Below are 20,843 nucleotides of genomic sequence, written 5' to 3'. Positions count from 1 at the left end.
TTGGACCATAAAAATGTTCGAAAATTACTCATACATAAAGATCAGTGGACAAATATTAATATTCATTTTATGTTATGATTTTTTTTTTCTTGTCATGATGACAGGGGAGGCTCTGCCTCACCTGCCTCCCCTGACCGCACGTCCCTGTCTGTTTAATCCTCTGACTTGGAGTCCTTCCCGGCTCTGAGGCTTGTAGGTGGCTGCCTCTGAACTCTGATGTGGTGAAAGAAAAGTGAAAAATGTACAGCTGAATCAACCGGGTGGCTTCACAGTTCATCACGTTTTTGAAATGCGTCATTGTCATCCTAATGAAGCCTAACAGTGTCACATTTGAAGCAAAAACAGGTGCTGTTGCCTGAATGAATGCACCTCTTGGTTGTTAATTCTGCTCTTTCACATGTTTTGCTTGCAGAAATCATCCAGAATGTGACTCTGAGCGCACAGCCAGATTTGGCCAAAGAGGGAACTGAAAATATCACATTGCAGTACAGCGTGCTTCAAGGAACAGTCAAGCAACAGATGTGGCTTTTTAATGGCAGAGAAGTGAAAAACGGCTCACATTATCTCATAGAGAGAAGGAGCCTTGTGATCCTTGGGCCAAACCGGACTGATACTGGACTGTACACACTGTCACTGACGAACCCCTTCAACACAGTGACCACTCATAAAAACGTGACCGTTTTCTGTAAGAGAAGATGATGAATTTTATTCCAAATGTCTTCTGAAACCTTTCTTTTTTTATCCCTTCATGTTTTTGTAACCTTTTTTCTCTAAAATGCATGGTTTGTTGTAGATGGCCCTGATGAACCCATAGTTGAAGTACATCCAGCTCTGCCTTTCTATGAGGCAGGAGCCACTTTGAACCTTTCCTGTCAGGCTCAGGGATTCCCACTGCCGATTGTTCAGTGGATGTTTGGTGGTCAAATCGTTCCTAATCCTCAACAAGGACACCTAATTTTGACAAACGTGCAGACCAGTCAAGGAGGTGTTTATAAGTGCTCTCTGCTCAATGAGGTCACTAAAGAGAAACAGGAAAAAAATGTGACTTTAAATGTTTATGGTATGTAACTGAATTCATCACTTTGCATGGCTGTGCATTTTAAATAAATATTTGGTATTATTTTTTTTAAGTCGGCAAAAACAATACACTTTTTTAAACTTTTATAGATGAAAAGTTTTCAGATATTGATCAAATTTGTGTACATTTTTATTGTGAACAGAGAGGCCTCAGGGCTCCCCAATGTGCTCTGTGCTGTCTGTGGATGACGCCGCCCTGCAGTATCAGTGTGGGTGGACGGGCGGCACCCCACCGGCCCACCTGTCCTTCCCAGTACTAAGCAACACCATTACTGGAACAGAAAACTTAAGCCTGACTGTCATCGCCTCGGCTAACTTTGACAAAAAAACAGTCATTTGTATGGGAGACCATCCGCTTGAACAGAACAAGTGCAATGTTACTGCAAGTCAGTTCTTCTTCGCCCTCCTGTGATGTATACTCAAATCAAAATCAATGAATGAGAACTTCACCAATAATCTGTTTGCTTCTTAGGTGCTCCTATGAAGTTCCTTCCATCTGTAGAAACCACTGTTGACCCTGACGGTAAAATTGCGGTTACCATCAGCTGTCTCAGTGAAGCCTCCCCTCAGGCCGTGGTGTCGTGGTCCAGAGGGGGTGGGGTTGTCGTCAACGGGACGACACACCAGATCAGCAATGACACAGCAAAGCTGAAGATTCGTAATTATAATATCAGCAGTTTTCTCCTCATGCCAAACGTCACTTGTACCTGTCGCAACCCACTGGGGAGCCAGAGAGGGCAGATTCAGCTACAAGGTAAAGCAGCTTTCAGAAAGGAACCAGATTGTTAATACAAGTACTTGTAACTATGTAACTATGATGTGCATTTACTAATTTTACTCATTCATCTTGCTGACACTCCAAAACAGAAAACTACTAAAGACACATTGAATTACAGCAAAAATCAGAACATTTTAACATATTTTGTTATTGTGTTTAACCAGTACTTCATATGCAAAAAGAATATGCCCAATATAAGCTATGCTTTATTATTTGCAGGCCCTGTGAAGTTCTGTATCTTTATGTTGAGTCCCCACAATTCTGCACCTTTAAATGGTGTCTACAGGTTTTTTCAGCAAGATGATAGATCCATGTGTTTGACTGTTTGTGTTTAGGACTCAAACACTTTTTATGACACGTGATTTAGTCTACATCTAAGCACAGCAACAAAGTCAGATTTGCTAGTGTTCCCTTAAAAGCAGAGTAAAGTATTTGTTCTATCCATGAAAAACTGGGACACCTTCATCAAAACAATGTACTGAAATTAATATAAAACGTGGTTACTAATTGCACTTTAACCTTATATTGCAGTGAATATTTCTCTTGCTTTAAAATATCGTAAGCATTCTATTCCATTCAGCTCTTACTCCAGAGTACATGCATTACTAGAAATAAGTTACAATGGACCCTCAGATAGAGCTAAGTAGTGTCTGAGTCTGCTGTTTCCCTTTAAACAAAGCTCCCCAGTCTTTATTGCCCCCCCCCCCTCACTCTCCGTCGTGGTCCCTCCAGGACCGTCGATCTCAGATTCCAGCTTGTTCCCTAATCAAGATGGAACCGTCATCACATTGACCTGGGAGGTCCCACCTTCAGCTATTGTTACAGGTAAAGCAGAAATGTACTCAAGGAAAGCTGTTCTGACTGTTCCAGCTTGTCTTATCTTCACAGAAAAATCATTTAGGAAAACAGACAGACAGCCTTGTTGTTTTGAAGTTGATCAGCTAAACAGAAATCCTCTGGGAAGCAAGGCTGCCTGGATGTTCAAAACAGAAACTCTTCCCAGAACATAGGGGTGTAAATACTGAGTCATGTGTGAAACCTCCAGTCGGGCAGGGCTGTGTTTTGGGAAAAATGTTTTTAAGGGAGAGACGCTATGAAAAGCAAATGTCAGTTTTGGTTTAGTTTGTACATAACATCTCAAAGGATAAGACTTTAAGCTTAAAATTTTGAAATCTGCTGTTTGATAATGGTCAGTTCTGATGCAACAATATACATGTGTGTGTGTATTTGTTTTTTTTTTTATTAAAGGGTTTGAAATCCAAATGAAAGGGCCACCTCTTATGAGCAAAAACGGTAAAAGTGTCAACACCAAAAGTAGTTCAGATGAGTACCAGTTCATTCAGCAGAAACCTGGATCTGCCAGAAGTGCTGACATCTTCCCACTTGATCCCAACTTGACTTATCGGTTCCGGATTGTCCCCAAAGCTCGCCTAACTGAGGGAAAACCATCTGAGATTCACCGAATAAGTCCAGGTAAAGTGTCACATTTGTTTCAAGTAGGTTAGGATAATTAAAAATGCTGATTATAAATATAATACTTCTTGTTTTACTAGGTGAAGGGCTGAGTGGGTCTGCCATCGCTGGCATCGCAGCTGGAATCCCCTGCAGCATTCTCTTCCTGGTCCTGCTGTGTGGCCTTATTTACCTCATTGTCTACTGCAACAAAAATAAAAGTAGGTAGACTACACAGAATAATAATAAATACATTACTATGGCACTGCTTGAACCATAAAGGCAGTCTTTCAGGATGATGAAATGTCATGTAACACAACATATTAAACAGACAGTTGATTCAGTTTTTGTCAGTGTGATCTCACATTCTGAATGTGTGCATGTCAGGCTGTGGTTGATTTATTCTTCATGTTGTTTGGAAACATTTTTCAATATATATATATATTTCCTGCCTGTAGATCGTCAGACAAGATATCCAATCTCCAGAGCAGTTGAAAAGGTTTGGATGAATTCTTTGGTCAACATAACATATATCTCAATAACTTTGTTTTATAATAGATAGCATCTGATGACACTTGAAGGTTTAAATTGGCTATGTGCTGTGTGCAGTAATACTTAAACCGATCTCTTTGGATATTTTGTTACTGCAGGCAAAAATCACCCAGCCAAATACAATTCCTCACAACCTCCTGACAGGAAGACTGAAGTCTCCTCCTGACTACGACAGGTTACACCAGGTAATTTTTCTAAAAATCAATAATCATATATGCCTGAAAATCAAATAAAATGAACTAACCTGAGTCTTTTTCTTTTCTTTCCTTCAGGCTCCCTCTGAAAGATCTGTGGCTCTGCCCACATTTGTTCCACCACCACCAGTGAGAGTTGCAACAACAGTCTAACACTAACATTTCATTTGTGTACATTTTGTAAAACATTTTTATTTTAGAGAAACATTTATTATTATATATTATATATATATATATATATATATATATATATATATATATATATATATATATAAAATTTTAGTTATTCAGTGTTGATTATTTTGTGTGATTTAAAACATTTTCTTTTTCTCATAGCAATCAGTCAGTCTAAGACATACCTGGAAATATAAGTTCTATTTTCTAAAGCTTAAAGTAACATTTTAAAAAGTTTGTTTTATAGATTTAATTACAAAAAAAATGAATTGTCCCTTGGTGTGAGTGAGAGTGTGAATGGTTGTTTGTCTCGTTTGTCTATATGTGGACTTGAGACCCGTCCAGGGTGTCCCCCGCCTCTCGCACAGTGACTGCTGGAGATAGGCACCAGCTCCCCGCGACCCGGAATAGAGAATCAGTTAAAGAAAATGGATGGATGGATGGATGGATGGATGTAATATGTTGTTTTTTTCTAAATAATAAAGAAAAAAGTGTTACAGTTTAAAGCAGTAGTTTCCAAACGTTTTGACTGATTTTATGAAATCAAGGATCTTGTCACAGTCACATTTTAAATGAATGATATACATCATATAAACATATAAACACACCAAAGTTACACATTGCTGTTCTGTCATGACATCATGACATGGCATCAATGTACCAACCAGGTTGTTGTGATTTTCTGTCAATAGTTGAGCACTTGAAGAGGTGCTTATAGCTAGCACACACTTTTGCACATACACACTCACACATACTCACACAGACACACACACACACATATATATATATATATATATGTATGTATTTTTTTTTCTTGATATTTCACTGAAGACCTTGCTGCAACAGGCATGTCTTTAAATGCTAAATCTGTGCAGCAGATGGTGCTATAGAGTGATATAATACATCCCTTAATACCATGAATTTCATGATCATCTGTTCAAATGAAGAGTGACTAAAAATATTTGAGTAAATATTGGGAATAACTGCACTTTTATTGTCTTAGTTGCATGCATTTTTCTGCATTCCAATCTGCATTTAAATATGCAAATAAATGAGAAAAATAAAACAAACACAGAGAAGCCATATTCTACACGATTGGTTTTAAAATCATTGTGTCATAGTTACAGTTAAACAGATGACTTGGCATCTGTCAACAGCAAAAGTCAACTTAGCGCACCTTAGAGCAAAATTAAACAAGTCAAATTAATTAAAATGCAAATCAAAAAAGGTTCACTATGATTTATTTAAATGTTATATTTATACAGTCCCATTTTGTCAAAAAGTTCTGTTGCTAAGAAAGCCAGCAGATCAGACTGTATATGGAGCAGTAGGTTACAATGGAAAGAACTCATCAGGAAGAAATCTTCTTTAAAAATAACACCTTCAGGAGAAATTTATCTGCCTTGACCTTTTCACATTTTGAAAGAGCAGAACGGAAACACAAGTCATCTGAGCTACAGTGAACAACACTGCAGAAACCTCCTCTGTAAACAGTCAGATGGGCGGACATATACCAGTGCATAACTTAAACACCCAATTTGTACAGTGTTAAAGAATTTAATGAGAACATTTTACACTACACCCTGTATTTGCTGAGAAGTACCATGGAAAATATGTGGCAACTCCCGAAAACTTTAGCTTCTCTTGCTTTGCTCAAAGGAAATACACCCAGCTGCAGGTTTGACTTTGAATGTGTCTGATCAGTCTTAAGAGCATACATGATCAGCGTTCAGTATTGCACACTTCTTCCTGCATTCAGAGAGTTTCATTGGTTAATAAAATGAGGAAACAGCAGAAGTGTTAACTAATGGTGACAAGTAAAACAACTAGAACTTAAATGTTACAATACATGGCGCAAAACCACAAAACATTTTTGTTTCACAAAATGTAAGAAGAGCACTTTTTAAATTTGCATGCAATTTGCAAGAAGTATCCTTCCATTATTGGTAAAAGATAGAATTACACCTGTGGTGGGAAAGGTTTTTTTATAAGGTAACAACAATCCTGTAAACAGGTTCATTTGGTGAGAACTCCTAGGACTTGGAATTCAGACACAACATAGTCATGACTTGTCAGCAGCATCCCATCACACACTTTTAGTCACCTGGAGGGAAGAAATATGCAAACAAGTTGTTCAATCAACTATTATTATAATTTTTGCAAAGGTAGAGCATTTCTGTTGTATTTCAGAATTGTGGTTGTACTTCAGTGCACTGTTTCATCAATATCATTACATAAGCTGTCATGTAAATCATATTCTGCATGCAATGTAAAGATTTATCAAACAGCACTTTGATCATGGATCAGTTCTAAGCATGTGTGTCCCCATGACCACACCCCAGCTTCACTGAAAGAAAGTGTGCACTTCAGCATGTTCCATTGACCGCAGCAGTACTGCAAGCCTTTGCACATCCACAGTTCCAGAATGCCTGGTTGAACAACAGACAAGAACTGCAGTGCAGTGGCCTCGTATCCCAGGTCCTCCCCCCTTCTCCAGCGCCGTTGCCCCTCCTCTTATCCCCTGACCCCCCAAAACACTCCTATGTAGTTCAATGTGAATGCGTCACGTGGCTTTTGGCCCACCAGCTCAAGTGCATTTGTTCAGTGCTGATTGTTTTAAAGGATTTTGCCTCCATCAACAGAAAATTGGAGGGGTTAACCTTTTGGAATTCAGCCTAGAGCTTCCTCTTTGACATTTTGCTCACTCCTGGCTTGCACCCTCTCTCACTCTCTACCCGAGGAAAGGCTTCCATTTATAAGGGATTATTTATCCTGAGGACTCCAGGTAAGACAACGTGGAGTGTTTAATTGTTTTGTCTCAATTGTCTGATTGGGGAGAATAAAATACAGAATATTCTAGTTAAATGACAAGCAACGTGTATGTCACATGGTATCCCTGAAGGCCTTTAGTGTGTTTTAATTTTGACAAAATGTACATCTAGTCTGCATTTGGTAAATTTTGAGTTGGATTCCCATGTGTAAAATGTACATTTTTCCTCTGACTTGCAAATACATTTTTAAATATTACATGTTGACAAATTCAGAAGTCTTGTTACATTGTAAAAAGGGCCAGTCATGCACAGATAAATGAAAGTACCAATTTATAAAGTATGGTGTTCAGACCCAACCATTCAGAGTTCAGAGGATGTATGTTTGCGTCAGAGACTCACTGACCCACCCACACAGTGGTACTCATTAAAACTGCATAAACATTTTGACCTTCATTATCTTTTTAGGATTTCCTTTTCTCTTTTTTAAACTTTATTTCCTTTCTCAGAATGACAAGTTGATGACGTGCTGATTGGCATGCTCTTGGGCTATTTCAGATTTGGCTTTGTGAATATGGTTGTGATAAGTTTATGACAGACAATGACTCTCATTAGAGACTCACACAAGATTTGTTTTTACATATGACTGATTCCTCACAGCAATTATAGTTTATACAAACCCCTATGAATCTATAGGTAACATTTCCCCATAGAGGGAAACTTTAAATTTTGTTGCTAACAATACAGCATTTACCCAAAGTTCATGTGACGACAACAGCTTACTTAATGCTGCAATGAGCACATGCTGTTAAAGGAGATAGCATCTGTGATGTGGGTGATGGTGGAGCATTAACTCAACCCTTTACCAGAAAGGGAAGTCATGGTTAGAAAAATTTTCCATCCATCTGTCCATCTATAGTCTTTACTCACTTTTTCCTTTCTGAGTCACAGGGGAGCTGGTGTCATTGTATGAGAGGTGGGGTAACCTGAAATTTATGTTTTAGTGGGAAAACACCCACCCATGCACTAGGAGAACATGCAAACTCCACACAGAAAGGTTGAGAGGTGAACAAGCAACCTTCCTGCTGTGAAATGACAATCCTAACGACTGCTTCACTGTTGGCTATGTAAGGGAGAAATGTTAACTTTTGGGTACATTTAAAGAAAAAAAAGAGGAAGACTAAATATAGTTCTTCTTGACAATATAATTTGAAACAACAACAGGGGCAATTCTGACTTCATCACAGCAGATACAGTGAATCATGTTTCTTCTGTCCACTTCCAACTAAAAACAAATCCAAAACCAATAAACTGCTTACTTCATATCTTGTAGAAAATGAATGATACATGAATTAGTTTACTTACTTCACTAACATTCTTTTTTTATTTTTTTGGCAGAGTTCATAAAGCCTTTGTCAGCATCATAATTTCACTCATAATGTACAGCTTCATGGGAGGGGGCCTGTTTTGTGCCATTGTGGGAAACATCTTGCTGGTGGTCTCCACAGCCACAGACTACTGGATGCAGTACCGTCTGTCCGGCAGCTTTGCCCATCAGGGCTTGTGGAGATACTGCATGTCTGGAAAGTGCTACATGCAGACTGACAGCATCGGTAAGTAGAGAAATATAATAGATAAAAGCACATCCTCTTTCAGTCTCTGTCACACCAGCTTTAATGTTAAATCACTTACATGTTATACTGTAACAGTGTTTCACTTTAGCATTTATTTAGATGTAAAAATCTGCCAACAATCATAAAGCGAAGATGAGGCTCACCAGGATACTATCTGTTTTGAAAAAAAGGGGCTATGACTGCATATAATAGAAAAGGTGTGCATCATCCATCTGTCACAAAGTTAAAGACAACCTATAACATAGTTGTAGGGGATTTTAGTCTGAACCAGAATCTCAGCTTGCCCTGGAAATGATATGATGTTTGGTATTGGTAGTTCATATTCAGGCTGCACTGCTGTGAGATTATCTGCTTTCAGCAACACAACAAGCGTTACTGAATGTTACCATGTGAGTCCCACAACACACAAGTACATTTTTATCTTCTCCTAAGAAGTTATGTATTTGGTGGTGTTTGTCTGTTAGCAAGATCACTTAAAAACTAATAAACACATTTTGTTGAAATTTTCAAGAAATGTTCTCAATCAAATTCTGGTGATCACGATCTGGATTGGACTATTTTTTAATGAGGAGGACTTGGCCTTGAAGGAGGTTTGCACTCTCCAAGTGTTTCTAGTTAAATAACAGAATTTAGAGAAGAGAAAATTAAACTAGCATTCTTTGAAGGAATGCATATTTCTGCCTTGAATGCCAGAAATTAATTCAAGCATGATATGTTTTTATCTCAGAGCACATGATGGAGAGGACTCTCAGCTAGCTATAGTCATTTTTGAGCTAGATAAAGTTGATTGGTAGCAGCCCACTTGAATTGGGTTGCCTCCAACATTTAATCAGTTGAAGACGTACATCTAAAGATCACTTTCTGAGAGTTTCATTAAAATCTGTGCAGTGTTTCACGAGATATTTGCTAACAGACCGACAAACACAACCACACACACACACTGAGGCAGAAAATTACCTGATTGCACGATGGCAGGCAATACATATACAAAATGACAAATGACACTGCATATATTTGTGAAATGAACTGCTAAATTAAAGCTTTGTAAAATTGTCTCTTTCTGTGCATCCCTTTTCTCCTTCTCAGCCTACTGGAACGCCACTCGAGCTTTTATGATCCTGTCCGCCATGTCATGCTTTGCTGGCATCATTGCAGGAATCCTCTCCTTTGCTCACTTCTCTGCCTTTGAGAGGTTCAACCGCTCATTCGCTGCAGGCATCATGTTCTTTGTTTCAAGTGAGTCATAGTTTCTGTAAATCAGTAATGCCATCTAATTTGCTCTCAATCCATATATGACACAATGCTGATCAGATGATTTGGTTAATATGCAAAGTTCAGCAAATAATAAACTCTGCTGGTCTAATAACACAGTTGTCCTGGTAACATCCAAATAAGTAGACCTTTAGTTTTAAAGCTATACATTTTCTGATGTGCTACTCTGTGTCCACACCAGCTCTCTTTGTTCTGCTTGCAATGGCCATTTACACCGGTGTGACGGTGAACTTCCTGGGCAAGCGTTTTGGTGACTGGCGTTTCTCTTGGTCCTACATACTAGGCTGGGTGGCACTTCTCATGACTTTTTTTGCAGGTTGGTTCATGCATGAAATTTACAGATTATGATGCAATTAATACATCTTACTGAGAGTGAGCGAAATGTACAACCTTCAGCAATTCACAAAATAGACATACAAGTTGTTTTCTTGAATATTTTACATTTTAAAATAAATTTCTGACATGGGCATCATCATTTTCTTGAATTTTATTCACAAAAATTCTCAAAGTCCTATTATGAGTTAGTACAGCATAAAAATTGCACTTGTGAAAACCTTTACAATTTCAAATGAACCATGTATTAAACAATATTTATCTTGCAATGTACAAAGACACGTACATTTCTAAACAATAGTTTGTAGTTGTTTCAAAGTGTTTTAATATGCTTTTTCTGTAAATATTATCTAATTCCTGGCTTGTGGTTATCTTATTCTTGGTCTGTCTGTTCTTTGAAAAAATGTTCACTGTGGTAAATATTTCCCTCTTTACAGATGATTTTTGTTGTTGTTTTACAGGTATATTCTACATGTGTGCCTACAGAATGCATGAGTGCAGAAGAGTGGCAGGCCCACGTTAAAGTATACTGGAAAAAATAACATGTCACAGCAGAAAATCATGTTACCCATTTGCAAATAGACAATTTACTGAAGATGAATAAACTTTGGAAGCTTGTATATCTACCAACATATCTTGTGCTTTTGTTATAAAAATGTCAACATTTTAAAGTGGAATTCACAGAAACTTTAAACAAACCCGGATCCCTTTTAGCTACAAGGGTAATTCAAGACATGTCAAAAGTGTGTAAAGCAACTAAATGAATATGAAATGACACCCTGTGAGTATGTCTGTAATTTAGTTAAATATTAGCACGTAAGCTTTGTGTTTACGTATGTTAATAATGCTTCACTCTCAACTAGAACTTGTGCCCTGCATCTGTATCTGTACAGCATTAAGACCATGCTTCCTGAAAATGGATTTTTTGCTGGTGCAATGGAAGATGGAGGAGGAAAAGTAGAAAATAATGGGGTCGATACAAGTGTTTAAGGTACAGAGCAACAACGTGTAATACCTCCACTGTGGGCTTTTACCCTGGAAGTAACCTAGTAAATGAGAAAAATTGTACGGCAGGACACAAATGAGGAAGACGGCAAGAGTCCCTAAAGCCATCCCAATAGTCTTTTTCTTCTGCATCCTTGATATTCTGGGGCGGCTGTACAGAATCCATATCAAGCGCATGTAACAGTAAATTGAAATTAGAAGAGGCACAAGGCAGAGCACAAAGAAAAACTCCAAACGCACGGGGAGGAGGACCTCCAACTGCTTCTCTGTAAAGTTTTCATAGCACATAGTAGAATTTGAGCTGGACAGTGATGGGTGGTGCACGATGATGATCGTGATGCAGCAGTGTCCTGCTGAGATCAGCCAAATAACAGCACTGATGACAACTGAGTACACAGGTTTCTGCAGTTGCTGGAAGGTGATAGGGAATGCCACTCCTAAGTAGCGGACCACACTGATTGCCATCAGCAGCAAGGAGCTGGTATAGATAGTGGAGAAAAAGGTGAAAGAGGTGATGGAGCACATGAAGTTTGGCAGAGTCCATTCCATGCCGGATGCGGCCTCGTGCATCTTGAAAGGAAGGATGACCAAGAAGAGCAAGTCGGACACAGTCAGGTTCAGAAGAAGGATGTCCGTTGGAAGTGGTTTGCAGTAGATCTTGACACTGAAGGCATAAAGTGCCATAAGATTGGCAGGGAAGCCAATCAGGAAGGAGATTATATACACTGACAGAATAATCTCAATTTTCACCACTGACTCCATCATTGACCTAAAGCAAAAAAAAAAAAAAGGATAAGACAGATGATGAGCAGCTTCTTGCATGTAGCTTATTTCTGATTCTAATTATCAAAAAATTATATACTTAAACAATTCTTTGTCCAGTGTAGAATGATCATACAACATATACATAACTCCAATATTTTTTAAAAACAAGAAGTAGGTTCAAAAGTTTGAATTTATTGTATAATTTCTCTAGTCCACACAGGGTCAAAATGATACACACAGTGTAAAATATGAGCATACACCTCTAAGATTATTTGGTTTAATGTCCCTTAGCAAGCTGTACCTAAATTGTACTCTTTTTGTAACCATCAACAAACTCCTGGCATAACTCTGGTTGGATATTTGATTGCTCTTCTTGGCAGAATTGGGAGTTCATTTATATTGGTTGGTTTCCTGGCATGGACCTACCTTTTAAATATAGTTGACACATTTTTAATTGAATAGAGGTTGAGGCTTTGAAAAGGCAATTCAATAAGTCTAATTTTGACCTATTTTATCCAGTTCTGATGAGTCTTTGGGGTCATTGTCTTGTTGGAACATCTGAATATGTCCAACTTTCAACCGTCTAGCAGGTGATTTGAGGTAAAGTTGAAAAATTTGGAGGCAGTCCTCTTTGTTCATTATTCTATGCACTTTGTGTAGTGCACCAGTACCACAGCATGATGCTACCACTTTCATGCTTGACAGCTGGTATAGTGTTCTTATGTTTGAAAGCCTCATTTTTATTCCTCAAAACATACTTGTTGTCAGTGTGGCAAAAATAACTATATCTTTTATTCTGCCTGACCAGAAAACATTTTCACCAGAAGGCGTTTGGTTTGTCCATGTGGTCAGTTGCAAGTTTTAGTTTTTTAGTAAACTTGAAGGTGTCCCTATTGGAACAGGAGCTTCTATCTTGGTCAGCACCCTCTTAGTCTGAGTTTATTGTATGCTTCAGTCTTGGTGATTTCTGGGTTGCTTTTGAACATTTGTATCAATTTCCTTTTTTCTGAGAGTGACAGTTTGGATCTTCTTCCAGACTTTGGTAGAGTGCTGACACAGCCAAATAACTTCCACTTAGGTGCAGTTGTTTGAACTGATAATCTTGGAATATGAAGTTGTTTAGAAACGATTACAAAGTCCTTTCTTGACTTCTGTTAATCTCCAATTCTCCTTCTGAGATCTTCACTGAGGTCCTTGGTCTTTATCATTGCATTGGTCAGTCCAATTGTCCAAAGAATAGTTTTCATGCTGCAAAGAGAAACTACGAGCTGCAGTCAATCATGCTCACCAGTGAGAGTTTGATAGTCCTTAACTATGCCAAGTTAAAACCCACTGTAGAACCTTCTGCAGCACATAAAAAACAGAACACTGTACTGTATCTACTGTATGTTTTTCAACCTGGATGTATAATTCTGACCCTGTGTGGATTAGAGAACATCCAAAATAAATTCAAACTAGAGCACACAGTTTTTGTTTTTAAAAATCATTGAAGTTGTATGTTGTATAGTTATTTCAACTTGGAACAAAACTTAAAAAAACAAAACAATGAAAAGACAAAAATCAAGATGACAATCATGCACATGATGAGTGAAAACATCTGACTACAATGGATTTTTTATTATAATTTTTTATGGCTCCAATTCTATAGCAGTACCCAGAGAATCTGAAGTTTACACAACAGAGGAAGAGTTTCTATAGATTAAAATATCTCTAATGTTGTTTTTTTTAAGATAAATCCATTTACTTACCTGCTGCAGCAATGTTATAAAATGTAAAGTCCACAATAAAACGCAAAAAACAAACGTCTGCTCAGTGCATGTCATCAAAGACAGCTACTTTATGTGACAAGAGTTCAAAGATGAGTTGAAATAAAATGTCAGATGGCGGAAATGGCAAGTCAGTCAGACCTTGTGACGCAGTTTTATTTATCATTAACTGAGCAATGAACAACCGTCACCTGGTTAAAATGAACTAATATGCAAAACTCTAGGACCTGTTGTTTGTACTTTGAGTACATTAATGAAGGTATTTACCTAGAAGCTTCCTACTAAAATATATTCTGATTTGAATTAACAGCCCACAAGCCTACAATAATTCAGTCATGTCTTAAAGATAAGGTGATGACATAACACATGATCCCTGGCGGATGTTACAAAAGGATCACATGTAAGAGCACAGACAAGTTTTTAACAAAGATAACAATCTAAAAGTCAAAAAAACGTTTGGTAATACCAGTAATTGTGCTTAGCAGTCGAAGCAGACAAGTGGTTCTCATGATGACAAAAGTGGCCTTTAATCACTCAGTAAATCGCCTCTAAATTTCTGAAACAAATGAACTGCAGAAATATTTTAACAGTTAGAGCATCGTGACTTTGGATTGCATCATTTCTGCGCTGGTTCTGTTTATTTATGGCACTGAAAACTCTGAAACTACTGAGCTGATCCTTAATTATATGTTTAAATGTATCTGCGCCACTCCTAATCTTTAGTTATTTTAATAGTTAAGTTGCTTCACAAGAAAGTTAGCATGGTTGATGTAGAAATGGGGACCTTTTACAGAAGAAGTGCTGTGTGAATGATGACCCACAGGTCTATTACTGGCTTCAGACCACCTTTTTACCACATCCACTCTCTCTGTTGTATTTAGTCTCAAACAGGAAACCAGTGACCTCATTTGAAACATTCAGCTAAAAATAATGACGTGAACAAGTGAGGCCTTTTCTCTTTTTATGGCTTGCTAACACTCACTTTGGTGTAACAGTGTGCAATGCACAGTTAGGGGGTAATTTGTGGTTAATATACAATACAGTTGTAAGGTGCTCTCAGTTTTACCTCTAAATATTTTATTTCAATAATGCCATCTTATTTCAAGAAAAAAATAGTATTACATATAAAAAATGTAAAATTGTGATATCAACAGAATACTTGAGTCACAGAGCACAGGAGCTGCCTTGATTGTTGAGCCAACATAACATCCTTCTTAAATAATGTTTTATATTCACATGTGTCTAACTTTGCTGGTGAACTTTTAAATTTGAGGTTTGTGCTCTTTTTTTTCCCTGTGGAATTCAATACTTTTCCCATACTGGACATTTAATTACCTTTTTGTGTTAAAAATGTCAGATTGACAAATGATTAAGTCATCATATCACCACCAAGTTGCCACAATAGCAGAATATTAAAGCTCATCAACAAAACCAATAGAAGAAAAAATGAAAATAAACACAAGTAAATTTCAAGAACATAGGAACTATACTTTTATTTAAATTTTTTTTGAAAAATACATGAAATACAAATCTTGATTATGCTCTTTTTAGCTTGCATAATTAAAGCCAATTCAGTTTAAAGATAAAGTTTAAATATGGCAAAAAAAAACATATTAGAAACAAGCATTTAAGTAAATAATAAGCATTTTATATTATTCTGCATTCAAAGAATAGTTGTAAAAGTTGTTTATATATGTTTAATAAATGTACTTACACTGACACAAAGCCTTTTTTTCAAAAACTAAACATTAGACTTTTTTCCAAGTTTTAACAGCAAACAACAAACTCTTTGGAACCAGTTAATGATGTGAAATAAAAATCTGTCTTCCAAAGTTTAAAAGTGAAGATTCAGTAAATTTAAACACAACTTTTTAAATGTATTATCATGAACTGCGTTACTGAATGTAGAACAGTGACAAAACATCACTTCCTCAGTCTTGTTTCTTTTTATGTGTGACATTAACACTTTTGGGGCAACAGGCGTCATTAAATAATACCTGTTTATTTTGCCTTTGGCCACAATATTAACAGTGAATTATTGCGTTTTAATGAAATGATGGAGCCCCAGTGCTGGTTTGCCACTCAGCCATGAGAGGCTGGTCTACTGTAACCATAATTAAAGTTTTCATTACTGATTCTATCCAATGCCTCACGACTAAAAAAAAGTTAATTTTTTTTGTTTCATTAAAAGCATCAACTCAGCATCGAAGCAGTTCCCCTCAGCACCGAGCTCAATACAAAAAACAAATATTTTCACTTTTCTCTTTTTTTCTTAAATTGAACTTGAGCGTATTCACAGTCAACTTCCATCTTCACATTTCTCGGTTTACATTCTGCATACAAACCCCCCATCTCCAGCGCGTTGCTCACAAAACATTTACCAGCGTCCCCCGCCAAACACTTCTCCTCCGCCAGATAGGAGCTACCAGACTGATTCATGTCCACATCGTTCTCTCTCTTCTTTTTCTTGCTCCTTTTGGTCCAATCCATATTGGAGTAAACAACATCTTCTTCACATTTATTGTCTGAGCTTCTTCTGGCCCCTTCTGAGGCTGCAGGTTTGTTTTTGTCTGCTTGAGCCAGCTCCTCCATGCTGCAATAAACACCTTCTTCGTTTGCTTTTGGTGGCTAAGATAAGACGGTAGACTTGAGCAGGAGTAACAATAAAAACTGAGTAAAACTGTATAAAAAGCATCTCCTTTACTTCTCTAGCGTGGTGTTGATCTAAATCAGCTGTGTTATCTTCACTTGTTAGACTTTTAGGATTATGATGAGTCTTCTGAAATCTGAAAAAGTAGTACAATAAAACATCCTTTTTAAGGTGGCATCTTCATGAAATTATTGATAAAAGAAGGCCACAGAAAAAAGAAAGAAAATTGTAATTGAAGAGATAAAATGACAGCACTGCTATAAAAGCAAAATATAATTTCTTGAGAAGCCAAACTGTCCAAGCGTGGAGCCAGTTAAAAAGCTGATTCTGTGAGCTGAAAAAATATTTTCAGCTCACAGATGTTGTTGTTCTGATGAGAGCTATAAAGTCCCATTGTGTTTTTACCTTACACTAATACAAGCTAAAAACCAGCAGAGGAAACAACAACAAAACAGTAACTTTGTGAAAAGAAATTTAACATTTTGTCTTGAAGGGCTCACCTGATAACAAACAGCAGAACGCACACTAACAGCAACAAAGCAACAACTGTGGTGATGAATGCAGTCATCATCAGGGTATAATCTGAAATACAAACATAAGATTTAGGTTTAAAAAAGATACTATGCTGTAGCATGCTTTTAGTTGTCAAACAACATTAAAGGACAGATATAAAACTGACCTTTTTGTCCTGCTGAGTTCTGAAAGTAACTTGTTTTACTGTCTAATCCCACAGAGTTGAAGCTGATGCAGAGCAAAGAGAAAAGATGTGTCTCCTCTGGTCGGTTGACAGTGATGATGGTCCTCAGGTTTGTGTCATTCAGAGACTCACTGATGACTACCAGCTTACTAGACTGATTGACAGGTTGTCCATCTAAAAGCCAGTGTAAAGTGGGAGAAGGGTTTCCCACAGTTTCACAGGAGCAGCTGACCTGATGTTCAGTTTTAGTGCAGTCAGATGTGGGCAGGATCCGTGTAGGAACTGTGGAAACAACAGAATATGTTCAGTTAAATATATGTGAAACAGATCCTAAATGAAAATGTGTTGATAAAAATTGAAAAAATTGTGAAGAGGATCTTGATGATACTTACACTGAACATCCATTTTTGTGTTGTTTGAACGTCCAGCTCCAAAGTACATATGGTTCAAATATACTTTTAAGGGTAAAAAATGCTGTCATAAAACTATTCAAAGCATTCTTTTTTAACTGTTGGGTTCAACCTTGTTTATATTTTGGCAAAATACTGCAGGGATTTGATTGAAACTCTCAGTAAGTAATCACTGACTGATCCACAACGGATTCACTTTTGGAGTCAACACAATTCAAGATGGCCAACACTAAAACGGCGACACCTGGGTGAAGTTTACAGACTCTGAGCTGAAATCTGGTGTGGAAGTAGCTGACAGTCATTCACAATACTTACTCTAAACGCTAACAAATCATTTGAGATTCAATGAGATCCTGCAGTATCACATGAGATTGTGCAAAATGTTATTTCCAAGGTTTGACCAAAATGAATTTGTTAGTCTAACACTCTGAAGCTCTGGCATGAAAGGTGGCGGGCGATATGCATTCCTACAAAGAACGCTAGGCCTTTATTTACAATTAGTATTTAACTGGGAGGCTTTTAGACATGAATACATTAATCCAATATTTTCATTATTTAAAGATGTGTTATATTAGTTATAGAATCTATAATAGACAGATTAAAGTAGTAGAGGGTAAAAAAATAAAAGGTTTTATGTTATTTATAAAACTTTATATCCATATTTATATACAATGTCATGTTTATAAAAAACAACATCTATAAGAGCAACACATTATTTGTGTGGAGCATGGTCGTATTTTTAGAGAGTAAGTTATTAAACTTTCATCCATGTGATGCAAGTCTTCCAGAGAGGAGAAAATAAATGAATCAGAATGTTGGAGTTACAATAATACAGAAAAAGAACAATCATTGTGAATTTTAGTCCTTTATTAGGACCATTAGGCTCAATAGGCACTCCTGCTTTTATATTTCACTCTGCTGTATTTATACTCTGCTTCATTCTCCACATTTTCAGTTTCACCTTCTTCATCCAAACTTCCCATCTCCGGTGCTTTGCTCCCAGAGTTTCTACCAGCAGCTCCAACCTCACACCTCTCCTCCTCCAGGTAAGAGCCAGCAGACAGACTCATGTCCATCTTCTTCTCCTTCTCTGTTTTCTTTTTTCTCCAATTCACGTTGGAATAAATCCCATCTTCACCTTGATCTCCTGAGGTTATGTTGTCTTCTTCTGCATCACCAGAGAGCCAAGTCCTGTTCAGCTCAGAGACAGGTTGGTCATCGTCTGCCTGATTCAGCTCTGCTACGTTGATATAAATGCTTTCTTCTTCTGTGCCTAGTACCTAAAAGAAAAAAGAAAACTTAGGCAGCACAGATTCTGTCAACATAAAGTCTTAAAACTAAGTAAAATTAAGTCCAAGTACCTGAGTGTTTTCTCCTATGAAATGTTGCCTTGGAGCCCCTGTGTTGATTTCGTCAGTGTGACTGTCAGGAAGACGGCGAGACCTCAAGAACCTGACAACAAAATAAATCAGAACATCCATCAGTATCTTCGATAATAGTAAAGATAATGAGGCGACAATAAACCAACAAACAATAACAAAACAGGAGAAAGCAGAGTGGAGTTTGTGTGGAATCTTGAATGAAGTTTGTTAAAAACAAAATAAGTTAATAAACTTTAAAAAAGTAAAACAAGAAATAAACCGGAGATTAGATCCCCAGCAGTGAATTACTTCTACATGTTATGACAGAATATAATACGGGCTGCTGAGCTGACAATAAAGGACCAGTGTGTGCTTTGCTTTAGAAAAGCAGTTAAAAAAAGGATCATTAAGCAATAATTTTAAAAAGGAAACAGATGATTTTTTGTTTTGAACCGCTCACCTACCTGATAACAAACACCAATCCTAGTACTAGTACTAGTAAAGCAACACCAGCAGCAATAAACAAAGGAATCAGCATTTGGTCTGAAAAACAAAGTGGAAAATTAAAGGTTAAGATATAATTATGGCAAGTATTAATAAGCACAGTTTATTCACATGAAGCATACATCTTTCAGCCCTGTCTTTGTTTCTTCCTGTTACTTTCAGGGTGGTTTCAACTCCTAAAACTATTTGTTTGAGAGTGAATTATAAAAGAAAAAAGTGAGTGAGTAAGAGTTAGGTGTTTACAGATGGCTGGAGGTGGAGTGTATTAACACATCCAACAGGCATAAACAGATATTCACTCACTCAAATGTTCCAACTTTGTTAAAGACTCAAAGATTTTGGTGATATAAACTTATGAAAAAGACAGGTCATGAAGGAGCACCACCACTGCTTCAAAGGATTGTTTTATAAGCAAAAAATGAGTAATGATAGTGTAGGTAACTAACTGTCTTTAAATACCCTAACTTACTGTTGACAGTGAAATAATGCTGAGGTAGGATGAGGTAGATGACATCTTCAAAAGATTAGAACTTCTCTCTGGGCTAATGTTCTGATGTACACTGAGGTAAAAACTGAAAGCTTGTATTCTGCAGGTTGAATCTGACAAACCTCGAGTCTGGGAGCAGTTCACACAGACTTGTTTTCTGGCATTGCCCAAAGAGTTCAAACTGAAGCAGAACAAGTTGGAAAGATTGTTCTCCTGCGGTTCAGTCACACTGATGATGCTCCTCAGATGCTTTTCATTTAGAGACACATTGATGACCACCATCTTGCTTGACTGATAAACAGGTTTTCCGTCCAAATGCCATTCTATTGTTGGAGAGGGGTTTCCCACAGTTTCACAGGAACAAATGACCTGGCTTCCATTTTTGGTGCAATCAGATGAGTTAAGGATTTGTGGAGGAACTGCAGAGAAGGTAAAAATATATAATAATCAAAAATATGTTAAATACATTATGCAACAATCAATGAGAAAGTGATAGCGACCAAAAAGGGAAAATATGATTACATACACTGAACATCTAATTTATGGTTCTTAGATCGGCCAGTGCCAAGATCATTTTCAGCCGTGCAGAGAAACACACTGTTAACAGTTGATGCTGTGATGTTTAAAACTGATCCAGTCCCAACAACAGTCTCCTGTCCTCCATCAGCTCTGTACCAGGTGTAGCTCTTCACTGCTGGGTTGGCATCACTGCTGCATGTCAGAGACACCTGACTGTTCTCTGGAAATGGACCAGAGGGACTGACTGAGACTGTGGTGATTTTTGGTGAATCTGAAAATTCAACAATAAAAGATAATCATCATGTTTTACAGTTTGTTTAACATTCGTTTCCACAACATCCAACATCTATTATTAAAATGCAAAATAACTAACACTGCCACTCTTTTTACATTGCAACAAATGTGATGTTTACCTCACTGTTCAAAACATTTATCATCAACCTGC

At 37.4% G+C, this 20,843-nt stretch overlaps 3 protein-coding genes and 1 long non-coding RNA gene across 6 annotated transcripts in view; 3 read left to right on the top strand and 1 right to left on the bottom strand.

Moving 5' to 3' along the window:
• Positions 1-4,292, top strand: part of vsig10l (V-set and immunoglobulin domain containing 10 like) — a 6,185-nt gene extending 1,893 nt beyond the window's left edge. Inside the window, exons 3-12 of the mRNA XM_017423728.3 lie at positions 413-685; positions 794-1,060; positions 1,221-1,463; positions 1,550-1,831; positions 2,588-2,680; positions 3,104-3,328; positions 3,409-3,528; positions 3,766-3,806; positions 3,958-4,044; positions 4,132-4,292. Of these exons, the coding sequence (XP_017279217.1) occupies positions 413-685; positions 794-1,060; positions 1,221-1,463; positions 1,550-1,831; positions 2,588-2,680; positions 3,104-3,328; positions 3,409-3,528; positions 3,766-3,806; positions 3,958-4,044; positions 4,132-4,206 (1,706 nt within the window). The 3' untranslated portion in view covers positions 4,207-4,292. The remainder of the gene's footprint in view (positions 1-412; positions 686-793; positions 1,061-1,220; positions 1,464-1,549; positions 1,832-2,587; positions 2,681-3,103; positions 3,329-3,408; positions 3,529-3,765; positions 3,807-3,957; positions 4,045-4,131) is intronic.
• A 2,587-nt stretch (positions 4,293-6,879) lies between these two features.
• lim2.5 (lens intrinsic membrane protein 2.5) lies at positions 6,880-10,864 on the top strand. Of its 2 annotated transcripts, XM_017423726.3 has the most exons (5): positions 6,880-7,012; positions 8,394-8,608; positions 9,716-9,865; positions 10,083-10,217; positions 10,696-10,757. In XM_017423726.3, exons 2-5 carry the CDS (start codon positions 8,434-8,436, stop codon positions 10,755-10,757), a joined length of 522 nt encoding a protein of 173 aa, XP_017279215.1. In that variant the 5' UTR covers positions 6,880-7,012; positions 8,394-8,433. The 2 variants fall into 2 exon arrangements, with proteins under 2 accessions (XP_017279215.1, XP_037836024.1); XM_037980096.1 differs by lacking the exon at positions 6,880-7,012 and having other exon boundaries at positions 8,434-8,608; positions 10,696-10,864.
• On the bottom strand, positions 10,693-13,854 carry si:ch211-231m23.4 (free fatty acid receptor 2). Its single transcript, XM_017423716.3, has 2 exons — positions 13,753-13,854; positions 10,693-12,008 (listed from the first exon to the last, which is right to left on the bottom strand). The coding sequence occupies exon 2, from the start codon at positions 12,002-12,004 to the stop codon at positions 11,090-11,092; it is 915 nt and encodes a 304-aa protein (XP_017279205.2). The 5' UTR covers positions 12,005-12,008; positions 13,753-13,854; the 3' UTR covers positions 10,693-11,089.
• A 3,243-nt stretch (positions 13,855-17,097) lies between these two features.
• Positions 17,098-20,641, top strand: LOC119617829. Of its 2 annotated transcripts, none has more exons than XR_005234248.1 (3): positions 17,098-17,226; positions 18,483-18,573; positions 18,708-20,641. It is a non-coding gene; the product is annotated as an uncharacterized LOC119617829 (long non-coding RNA). The 2 variants fall into 2 exon arrangements; XR_005234247.1 differs by having other exon boundaries at positions 18,680-20,641.
• The last annotated feature ends 202 nt before the right edge of the window (positions 20,642-20,843 follow it).

The sequence above is a fragment of the Kryptolebias marmoratus genome, linkage group LG16, assembly GCF_001649575.2.
Source record: "Kryptolebias marmoratus isolate JLee-2015 linkage group LG16, ASM164957v2, whole genome shotgun sequence".
In the NCBI taxonomy this organism is placed as follows: Eukaryota; Metazoa; Chordata; class Actinopteri; order Cyprinodontiformes; family Rivulidae; genus Kryptolebias; species Kryptolebias marmoratus.
Note: the sequence above shows the minus strand (reverse complement) of the source record. Positions and strands in the feature narration are given on the sequence as shown.